The following is a 12,095-nucleotide window of genomic DNA, read 5'->3' as shown; positions in this document are numbered from 1 at the left end:
CCGAATTCTGGGCATAACACTGGGTTTGAAGTAACAATAGTGCATCTATATAGAGGTGTCTTAAATAAGAGGGATATGTGAGAATAGAGTTTATATGGATGTATAAGACCAAGATGAAAATATGGAAAATATCAGTATCAAAGAAATAGTTGAAACCATCACAGTGCTTTTGTAGAATTTGGTAAATAAGTAGAATTTCAGTGTAGAAGTCAGAGGCAGAGACTGCCCACTTTTCACTGAAACCTGTCCTCACCATTTTGAACACACAACTACAAGAAAGTATCATGCCTTATACTTTCAGTTTTTCTCTCATTCCCTGTGGTTTCTTCTTTATATCACCTGTTACATCCACTTCTACTCTTCATCTCTGTTGATGAAATGCTAAGCCAAGTTTATCTAATGCCTATTACTATGATTTCTAGTTGCATTTGATGTCTATTTTTATTTATTTGCATTATTTTGTATGTTACTGCAGATTTGACCACTTAAAATATAACATTTATCTTGCTTTTTACCTTAAAAAGAAAGTTTGTTATTTCCTGTAGTAAGTAATCTAAACATCTCCACTTGCTTTTTAAGTTCACTATAAAATTTATCCAGCTATTACTGATCACTTTTAATGTGCTATTACTAAAGTGAGGCTAGAAATTCTGGGGAATACACTTCTGCTGTGAACAAGAAATATTGGTGTTTTAGGATGGCAGGGCCCAGAATAGATCAATAGAAATAGAAAGAGAGTAAAAATCAGGGAAACTGAAGCAGCAGCCATGTGTGTTGCTGGTGAAAAAAAAAGAAAAAGAAAAGAAAGAAAGAAAAATATTTATAAAAGAAACTCTCTATAGGTGGCCTAGAGATTACCTTGGAAGGAAATAATGAAAACATATTTTCTTCAAATGTTTGAAAAACTATAATTAAAAATCCTCTCTAAAACTTATGTAAAAATACTCGAGTACTAATAGCAGAAATTCAATTACTGTCACTGACTGTCCACAGCCAAGGACAAGTAAAGTTAAAAAATAAACCTTATTTCAGACTAATTTAAATTGGCAAATTGAAATAAGTGAATACTTATGGGAACCTAGTTGTACTAGGCAGGGAAAAAAAATCAGAAAAACTACCTCATCCAATAATGTGTGTCCTGTATACTATAGATAGAATATAAATTCTCTATCCTTTAAGATTTTTAGTTAATATTTTGACACCAATGAAGACTGTTTTCCATCTCTTATATAGGCAAAAATTGTGAAGACTGAAAAAAATCCAATGAGTTTGCAGGGACAGGCACTCACATTCACTGAGAGCACACATACACAGTATCAAATAATGTCTCTTTAGTAAATCTTATGAAATATTGACAACAGTGTACAAATGCATGTATAATAAGAAAGTGAAAGATGGGAGATAACCTAATTATTTTTTTCAGTAGAGAAGATACAAATTATTATACATCCATAAAATGGAATGCAATGCAATTAATAAAATGAGACAAATCTAAATGTACAGACATGGCACAAAGCTCATAAGATATAGTTGAGTTGAAAAACAAAACAGATACAGAATTATATGTATACCATGACCCCTTTTTGTGCAAATGTATATTTATGACCATATATATCTAACATTCACATATGCATATTGTTGGGAAATGTCTGAATGGATGCATTCCAAAATCCCAAGAGACTAGAGGGAATGGGGATAAGATTAAGAGAGGCTGTCTACTTTTAGGTAGTCCATTACTATGTTACTTAATGTTTTATATTTAAAAAAGTATTTCATTTATTTTTAGAGAGAGAGGAAAGGAGAAAGAAACATCGATTTGTTGTACCACTTGTTTTATGCATTCATTGGTTGATTCTTGTATGTATGTGCCCTGACCGGGGATTGAACCCACAACCTTGGGATATTGGGACGATGATGTAACCAACTGAACTATCTGGCTAGGGCTAATGTTTTATCTTAATGAGTAAAAAGTATGAGACAAATACTTAAATTTTGCAATAAAAAAAATTGATCATAGAAATATGGGCTTGAGATGATATGGTGTTAGAATCCTGTATTCTTTAATATTATTTCTTGATATTTGCCCTTACAACAATGCTCTCTTCTTACTCAGTTTCCTCTTGCAATTCACATGGATGAACTCCCAATTTCTTAGAGTCACCTGATATACTTCTAACAGCTTCCTTTGATTACTTTCTCACCTCCATTCATATAAGCTTTCTAGGTCATTCAGAGATAGTTCAAGCTTTCAGTACTAAGTACACTGAGTGGCCAGATTATTATGCATTCAGAGATCATAATAATCTGGCCACTGAGTGTATATGTCATTGTTTTTCCCTCCAGTTCTCACTATATCCATTTATTTTTAAAAGTTCAGTGGATATGGATCAATTGTATTTTTAAATTTCTTTCAGACTTGGAGAGTAAAACAGAAACCACAGAGTTAACTTTAAAGAATGACATTTCAGGGTGCCTGGCTAGCTCAGTCGGTAGAGCATGAGACTCTTAAAGAATGACATTTCATGGGAAGAGTTACATTATGGTTTGATGATGAAAAGATCCACAAGAGGAAGCACCTTCTATTCGACATTTGGAAGAGTCTTCAAATGAGATAAGTTAAAAGCCATCAGGAATACCAAGGAATGGGTGAGGGGCAAATCTCCTTGAGCCACAGTAAAACTCTCACTCAGGAGATAGACCAAGAATTTATCAGATTTGAGAAAAGTATTACTGTGAGCTCAAAAGATATTCCTGGACCAGTAGGTCCTGCAAGAAAAAGAGACTATAAATATGACATATGTGAGAAGTGAAGTAAATACAATTTAGATTGGATGAATCATTCAAGGAATTCTATAGGAATGAAAACCTATGAATGTAATATTTGTGAAAAATCTTCAAACAGCTTACTCACCTTACAGAACACATGAGAATTCATACTGGAGGGAAAACTTTCATATGTAAAGAATGTGGAAAAGCTTTAAGCCAAAGTTCATCCCTGATTCCACATCAGAGAATCCTTACTGGTGAGAAACCCTATGAATGTAAGGAATGTGGGAAAACCTTCAGACATCTCTTACTCAACATGTTAAAATCCATACTGGGGAGAAGCCCTATGAATGTGGTGTGTGTGAGAAAACATTCAGGCTGCTGTTGCCGCCCCCAGAACTGCTGGTTTCATTCAAGGTTTCGGGTCAATATCCTTGAAAAAATGGTGGCAGAGTAAGTGGATGCTGCATGGACATGCTCCCAGCAACAAACGTATTACAACTAAAATACAGAAAAACTTCCTGAATAATCGATGAAAACTCACAGGAGGGAACCCTGATACCCGAGGAGCAAAAGTGAGACCAAAAAGAGAATGGTAGGAGGGGTGGAAGCACAAAAGGGCTGGACAGGCACCCAGAGACAGCAACTGAAGTCCCAGAAAGCTATCTCAGCTGTGGGGGAGGGGGTTGCCACTGAGAACTCTGGAATCTAATCCCCACCCTGGGCCCCCCAGCAGAGAGCAACAATCTGAGGAGAGTACCCACATAACATCTGACTGTGAAAAGCAGTGAAGTGCTGTCTGCCAGGGAGTAACAGCTGAAAATTCAGGCACCCTCTTAAAGGGCCAATGCACAAAATTTCCTGTGGAGCCACCCACCTTGTGCTCTGGCAGAGAGAAGGTGAAGTGGACTGGAGCTGTGAGAGCAGAAGCCAGGACTGGGGACTAGGGGGGGGATAGAGCTCAGAAGGCAGACACCCTAAGTTTCCTAGGCTGAGTCATTCCCTCACAGGGAGAAGGACATCTTTCCCACATAGATATCTGCCTTGCCTGAGGGGAAAACAGTTGACACACCTTATTGAAAAACACCTTGCCCTGAGGCCACTTAAGAGATTAAAAATAACAATTAGACTCCAGGCAGAAGCAACCACCTCACCCTATTGGAAAAAGTCTCATCACACTTGAGGACAATTGCCTGGGGGCAATTCAAATCTATTAATCTGTAGACAGAGGCAGTCTCTGGAGGTTTGAGTCTATGCCTGATCTAAAGTCAGAAACAGCCTTTAACATTGTCCTGCACTAGAGATTGAGAGGTGTAGAGGATCTACCTAATACATAGTCACAAACCCAAACAGAAAGCCAAAATGAGGAGACTAAGAAACAACCCCCAAATGAAAGAACTAGAGAATTCTCCAGAAGAAGAGATAAATGAAGCAGAGACAAGATCCGAGTACCATCAAGAGTTCAGAGTAATGATGGTAAAAATGCTCAATAGCATGAAAAAAGATACAGTAACTATGAAAAAAAAGAACAGTCTGAGATAAAGAAATAACACAAATAAAGAATACATTGGAAGGATACACAGTGGATTAGAGGAAGCTCAGGATCGAATCAGTGAATTAGAAGACAGAGTTGAAAATATCACTCAATCAGAAAACCAAAAAGAAAAAAAAACAGTTAAAAAAACAGGAGGACAGCTTAAGGGAGCTGTGGGACAATGTGGAACGTAACAATGTTAGAGTAGCAGAAGAGGCAGAAAGAGAGAAAGGCATAGAGAAGGTGTTGGAAGAAATAATGGTAGAAAACTTCCCTAACCTGGTAAAGGAAAAAGTCACACAAGTTCAGGAGGCACAGAGAAGCCCAAAACAAGAAGAACCCAAACACGTCGATGCCCAGACACATCATAATTAAAATGCCAAAAATTAAAGACACAGAGAGAATCCTTTTTTAAAACATATTTTTATTGATTTCAGAGAGGAAGGGAGAGGAAGAGAGAGATAGAAACATCAATGATGAGAGAGAATCATTTATCGGCTACCTCCTGCACGACCCACACTGGGGACCAAACCCTCAGCCTGGGCAAGTGCCCTTGACCAGAATGGAACCCAGGACCATTCAGTTTTCAGGCCAACACTCTAACCAGTCAGCTAAACCAGCTGGGGCCCTAATTTTACAATCTTTAAAAATTATCTAATACTCCACTTTAGGAAAGTTTCAACTTTTGGCTATTGCAGATATGCTGCTAAAGACATTCATATACATGTCTTTTCATCATTATGGTTTTAAAGCAAATCCTTTCTTCCTTGTGCAATATATGAATATAGGCTTTCAATTAGAATGGGATCAAATTATAGTATCAACATTTTGCATGTCCTGAACATTACAATTTTGGGAGTGTGTAGTATTCCTCTGGGTGATTGGGAATTGTCAAATTATAGTAAACTTGTGGCACATTTTATTGATAATTTAGATACTCAGTCACAGTTCTAGAGAACCACTCTGGAGAGTTTGAAGAACACAAGAGGACAAAAACCATAGTTGCAGAATAAGCAAGATAGAACTCTTAAGATTTGCCTCAGTCTCTTTTCTAGACAACCCAATCGAAGACATGATTGAAGATACAATCCCAAGGAAGTATGAGTGGAGAGGAGATGTGGGAAAGACCAGAAGGAAAGCAGTTAAAGGTGGGGTACTACCGAGCTGGCTATGGCTTCAAGAAAACTTTACAGCAGGTTACTTAATCACAGGAGAGGGCCCTAGAGAGGCCTGTGGATCATTGAATCTGATTAACAGCTGTAGAAGAATACCAGCCATCCATCTTTAAAGTGTGCCTCTGGGGGTGGTAACACTCCCACACTTCCAGGTTTGGATAATCTAGCCTTGCTATTAGGACATTGGCGAGGCCAGATTCTCTCTGGCCACAGCCCAGTCAAACCCAGAGCTGCCTTGGAGCTGCTTTTTAGCAACTACAGGAAGATGATGGAGGTCTTGCAGAATCTGGTTCCCTACCTGAGGGAAAGGGGGAAGCAATTAACTAATGTCTGAAGGAGGCAATGGTTGTGCTGACCTGGCCTTGACAGTCATAGATAGGGCAAACTGTCATTGTAGCTGCCCCAGCCTGGAGACAAAATAAGCTTCAGGGCTCAGGGAGCTGGTGGGGACTGAGCTGTGTGGAGTGGCAGCTATCCTACCAAATCCAGGAGGAAGTGTAAGCTGGGGAGAGCAACTCTGATTTTCAAGGGAAACAGAACGGATAGAAAATTTCATAAGCCCCAAACCAACTATGGCAGACACAGAAACAAGAAACTTAGCCTCTATTTGCATTTTCGTTCATCTTGTTTCCCCAACATTTTATTACGATATTGATAAACTTAGAGAAAAGCTGAAAGAATGATACAGCAAACACTCATGTCCACAACAAATCTACAGTTACTATTTTCTTTATCATTTAATCTACCATTAATTCAACGTTTTTAAAATGCACTTCAAGTTAACTTCCAGAGTCAGATATATATCCCTGAACAGTTCACCAACTAAGTTACCAAAAGGAGTTCAATATTTGTTTAGTCTTAATTAAAAAGTTTCGTTCAGTGAAATGCACAGTAATTAAAATCCTGAATAACTCAGATTCAATCATTTGCATTTTCATCACAACTAATGATTTTGAGCATGTTTTCATCTGCTCATGGGCTGGTCCTATAGTTTCTATCAGAATATTTTTTATTGAGTTGTTTTTCTTATTAAGTTTGAGAATTCTTTATATATTCTGGACATTAGTCTTGTCAGACATGATTTCCAAATAATTTCTCCTAGTTTGTGTCACACTTATTTTCTTAAGGCTACCTTTAATGAGAATTTTTTTTTGGGGGGGGGGCGCGTGGCAAAACTTGTTGTATTTATTTATTTATTTATTTAGGAATGTTTTTAATTTTGATGTAGTCTTGTTTATTCACTTTTTTAAAAATGTATTAAATTCTGTAGTTCTGTCTCTTAAACCTTTTATCTCCAAGTGCTTATACCTACAAAAGTTAAAGGGCAAATATAGTAGGCTAATTTTTCTTCTAGAAGTTCTAGTTTTAGTTTTCAGGATTGGGTGTGTAATCATCTGAAATTAAGTTTTCAAAATTGTGTGAGACTGGATTTGAGTTTTATTTTGTTCTAAATGGATGTGTGATAGTGCCAGAGCCATTTGTTGAAAAGATTATCCTTTTTACTGTGGTGCCTTCATCAAAAATCAAATTACAACTTAGTGTGGGTCTATTTCTGGAACCTTTCCTCATTTTTTTATTTTTTATTTTATTGATTTTTTACAGAGGGGAAAGGAGAGGGACAGAGAGCTAGAAACATCGATGAGAGAGAAACATCGACCAGCTGCCTCTTGCACACCCCCTACTGGGGATGTGCCGGCAACCAAGGTACATGCCCTTGACCAGAATCAAACCTGGCACCTTTCAGTCCGAAGACCAACGCTCTATCTACTGAGCCAAACCAGTTTCGGCCCTTTCCCCATTTTTATTGACCAACTTGTTGATCCTTATGCCGACACTACACTATGTTGATCAGAGGAAATTTCTACTAAGTTTTAAACTCCATTAACTCTTCCAAATTTGTCCTTTTTCAAGCTTGCTTTGGATATTTTAGGTACTCTGTATTTCCATATAAATTTTAGAATAAGCTTTTTAATATCTACCAAAAAAAAAAGAAAGAAAAAGAAAAGCCCGATGGGGTTGTGAGAAGGATTGCATGGGAATCTATAGATTATTTGAGAAGAATTCAAAGCTTAATAACATCAAGTTTTTCAATTAATGAACATTGTATATATCTCCATTTTTTTATGTCTTTTTTAACTTCTAAGGAAGTGTCCAGATTGGCAGAATAAGGACCTATGAAAATCCACATCTCCACACAAGTAAGAATACTAGCAAAAAATTATCAAAATCAATTTTTGAACTCTGTAATTAGCCAGAGGCTTACAACAATTTGAGAAGAGTTTATTCAAGGAGAATGGAATCTTGGTAAGAGCAACATTTGTGTTGCTTTCTCTTGTCCTATTCCCAAGTCCCTCTCCCACAGATCCATGACAGCTTTGAAAACCAATAGCCTCACAATAATTGTACCATGAAAAATAGCCTTTACTGAAGGGGCAAAAGGAGATGAGTGCTTCCGTAACTCGTGATTTTCAGGGAGTAGTCTTAATTTGTCCTGTCTGGCAATTGCCTAAAAATTTTTAATCAGAGACATTGTCTTTATCCGACCTGACTCAGAGCTTACTCTTCTCAAACTGCCTTGCCACTAAGCATTTGTCAAGAACAACCAGCAAAAAGAGGATTAAAAATGGTGGCAGAGTAAGTGGATGCTTCAAAGACATGCTCCCAGGAACAAACTAGAATTACAACTAAAATACTAAAAAACTTCCTGAATAATCAACGGAAAACTCACAGGAGAGACCTCTGATACCCGAGGACCAAAGGTGGAGACCACATAGAGACTGATAGGAGGGGCAGAGGGGATAAAGGACTGGCCGGGTGCCCACAAATGGCAACTAAAGTCCCGGAGAGATATCTCAGCTGTGGGGGGTTACCACTGAGAACTCTGGGATCTAATCCCCAAGCTGGGCCCCCTAGCAGAGAGCACCAGAACTGAGGAGGTTACCCACATAATATCTAGTTGTGAAAAGCAAGGGTGTGCTGTCTGCCAGGGATTAGCAGCTCAACACACAAAATTCTCTGTGGAACAGCCCACCTTGTGCTCCAGCAGAGGGAGGGTGAAGTGGACTAGAGATCTGAGAGTAGAACAGGACTGGGGACTTAGGATCTAGAGCTCAGAAGGCAGACACCCCAAGTTTCCCTCATCCAGCAGAGGTCATCTTTCCCACATACACATTTGCCTTGCCTGGGGGGAAGAAGGTTGACACACCCTATTGGAAAACACCCTGCCCTGAGCATATTTAAGATATTAAAAATGACAATTAGCCTCCAGGCAGAAGCAACTTCCCCACCCTATTGAAGAAAAACCCTCACCACACCTGAGGACAATTGCCTGGGAGGCAATTCAAGTCAGAATCCTATTAGTCTGTAGACAGAAGTGGTCTCTGGAGGCTTTGAATCTTTGCCTGATCCAATTAGTCAGAAGCAACCTTTAACACTGTCCTGCACTACAGATTGAGAGGTAGAGAGGATCTACCTAAAACATAGTCAACCCCAAACAGATAGCCAAAATGAGGAGACAAAAAAAACAACCTCCAAATGAAAGAACTACAGAATTTTTTAAAAGAAGAGATAAAGAAGCAGAGAAAAGAAATTTATCTGAAACAGAGTTCAGAGTAATGATGGTAAAAATGCTCAACAGCAAGAAATTATAGGTTAGTTTCATATAATAACTATGAAAAAAGAAGTCTGAGATAAAGAAAGACATAACACAACTAAAGTACATTCATGGGAAGGAATACATAGCAGATTAGCAGAAGCTGAGGATAGAATCAGTGAATTAGAAGACAGGGTTGAAAATATCACTCACTCAGAGAATCAAAAAGAAAAAAACTTTAAAAACAGGAGGACAGCTTAAGGAAGCTGTGGAACAAGGTGAAACATAACAATATTAGAATAGCAGATGTTCCAGAACAGGCAGAAAGGGAGAAAGGCATAGAGAAGGTGTTGGAAGAAATAATGGCAGAAAACTTCCCTAACCTGGTTTAAAAAAAAAAAAAAAAAAAGTCACACAAGTTCAGGAGGCATGGAGAACTCCAAAAAAGAAGATCCCAAACAGTCCCAAGCCCAGACACATCATAATTAAAATGCAAAAATTAAAGACAAAGAGAGAACCTTAAAGGCAGCAAGAGAAAAGAACAACCAGCAACAATCATTTAATATGACATGGTCTGAAGTGTAAACCGTTGGTGTGAACAACAAGCTGACCAAAAACCTTGGAAGGAAAAGCTGGGAAATGACATGTCCATAAGGGGTTTGGAACAGCTCCAGCATATTCCTGGAAACCTAGACGGCTACACACACTCCCAGAGTTGTGTGCATGCTCAGCAAAGACCAAGTTGGTTGAGAATTTCTTGTCTCTAGCGGACCTTGAGGCTCTGTATAAACAGGAGCAAAAGCTCCGGTAAAGTGGTAACCGGCCTGCCAGAGCAATGAAGGCATGTCTCAAAGCACACACCGTCCCTAGCAGAGGTCGGAGCTGTATTGGTTCACAGAGTGGGTGTAAAAGGGGGTTCTTTGAAAAGGAACCTCACAGGGTGATCTAGTCACAAAGTCCCAACTGGGCAGGTCTTGGTGGGCAGTCACGTCCCAGGCCTATATCTGTAGGAAAATATTTATCTTTGCCTTAAGCAAGCCCTGCTTATTACTCATGTGCACCTAGGTTAACGCACCTTTGAAACGCCAGAGTAATCCTCTTTTTTTCGGACTTCCTGGGAAGCAACCACTCTTAAGAAAGCAGGTAATCTTATAATCCAATCGTGTCTGGATTTCTCCCGCCTTCATGTAATCTTCTTTACATCCCCTCGTTAATTTGAGACCTATAAAAGGAACTGCAGAGTGGGGGCCTGGCATAAGCAGCCTCGGCAGTGGCAGAAGCAGAGGCTGAGGCGACAGTGGAGGCAGCAGCAGCAGCAGCAGCAGCAGCAACAGCGTCCCAGGGAGGCAGGGAGGCAGCGGCCCAGTGAGGCAGGGAGGCAGCGCCTTGGTGCACGGGGGCCTGGTGGCACCGGTGGCGGCGGTGTCGGAAGATGGCAGACGTGCTCAGTGTCCTGCGACAGTACAACATCCAGAAGAAGGAGATCTTGGTGAAGGAGGACAAAGTCCTCTTTGGCCGCGAGTTCTCCTGGCCCAAGGACGTGAAGACCAACTACGTGGTGTGGGGGACCGGAACGGAAGGCCGGCCCAGGGAGCACTACACGCTGGAGTGCGTCCTATTTCTCCTGAACAACGTGCACCTGTCCCATCCCATGTATGTCCGCCTCGCGGCCACGGAGAACATCCCTGTGGTGAGAAGACCCGACCGGAAAGACCTGCTTGCGTATCTCAGTGGCGAAGCATCCAGGTCGGCGAGTATCGACCGGGGCGCCCCTGCAGAGCTCGGGCTGCAGCGGTCCACTCCGGGGAAGCGCGCTGCGGACCCCGCGTCAGCAGCAGCCAAGAAGCCCCGCACGGAGGACGGAGAGCGTGTGCGCCTCGACAAGGAGCGGTGGGCTGCCCGCTTGCAGGGTCACAGAGAAGGCATCGTACGGCCTGCACAGATCAGGCCGTTGTCGGAAACCATGTCCGTGGAAAAAATTGCTGCCATCAAAGCCAAAATCATGGCGAAGAAAAGATCCACCATCAAGACGGACCTGGGTGGTCCCTTAGCCGCTCTCAAAGGGAGGAGCTTTGTGGACGCGGAGGTGGATGTGACCCGGGACATTGTCAGCAGAGAGCGAGGCGGGAGGACACGGACAACCATCCTACAGAGCACGGGGAAGACCTTCGCCGAGGACATTTTTGCAATTCTTGAGTCTGTGGAAGCCAGAGAGGCAGGGCGAGCGCCCGAACAGCCACCGGCCCCAAAGGCAGCACCTGTGGCTCCCACATTGCCTACCAAGCAGCCGACCCCAGCGGCCTACAACAGGTATGTCCAGGAACGATTCAAAGGGAAAGACACGGAAGGCTTCACAATTGACACGATGGGCACCTACCACGGGATGACGCTGGAGTCGGTGAGGGAGGGTGCGGCGGCCCGTGAGACTCAGACCCCCGCGGCACAGCCAGTACCGAGACCCGTTTCTCAAGCAAGACCGCCCCCTCGTCAGAAGAAAGGCTCTCTGACCCCCATCATCATAATCCCTGCCGCCGCCACCTCCTTAATAACCATGCTGAACGCGAAGGACCTTCTGCAGGACCTGACCTTCGTCCCATCAGAGGAGAAGAAGAAACAGGGCTGCCGACGAGAAAATGAAACTCTGATACAGAGGAGAAAAGACCAGATGCAGCCGAGGGGCACCGCGCTCAGCCTCACGGTGCCCTACAGGGTCGTAGACCAGCCCCTGAAGCTCACGCCTCAGGACTGGGACCGGGTCGTGGCCGTCTTCGTGCACGGTCCTGCCTGGCAGTTCAAAGGGTGGCCGGGCCTTTTGCCTGGTGGATCTCCAGTTGACCTCTTTGCCAAAATTAAAGCCTTCCATCTCAAATATGATCAAGTTCCTCTAGACCCCAACGTGCAGAAGTGGGACGTAACGGTGTTAGAGCTCAGCTATTACAAACGCCACTCGGACAGACGGCTTTTCTTAAGCTTCTGGGAAGCGCTGGATAGGTACATGGTAAGGCATAAATCCCACCTGAGATTCTGA

The 12,095-nt window shown here is 41.8% G+C and overlaps 1 protein-coding gene across 1 annotated transcript; it reads left to right on the top strand.

Annotated features, from left to right (window-relative positions):
* The first annotated feature begins 10,499 nt into the window (after positions 1–10,499).
* Positions 10,500–12,095, top strand: LOC129150342 (parafibromin-like). The gene has a single exon (XM_054721372.1). It carries the CDS (start codon positions 10,500–10,502, stop codon positions 12,093–12,095), a length of 1,596 nt encoding a protein of 531 aa, XP_054577347.1.

Source organism: Eptesicus fuscus, chromosome 9, assembly GCF_027574615.1.
Source record: "Eptesicus fuscus isolate TK198812 chromosome 9, DD_ASM_mEF_20220401, whole genome shotgun sequence".
In the NCBI taxonomy this organism is placed as follows: domain Eukaryota; kingdom Metazoa; phylum Chordata; class Mammalia; order Chiroptera; family Vespertilionidae; genus Eptesicus; species Eptesicus fuscus.
This window is presented reverse-complemented; position numbering and strand designations above follow the sequence as displayed.

Bases quoted from the DNA above. Each gene is read 5' to 3' on its own strand.
- LOC129150342 (XM_054721372.1), top strand. From the start codon at position 10,500: ATGGCAGACGTGCTCAGTGTCCTGCGACAGTACAACATCCAGAAGAAG.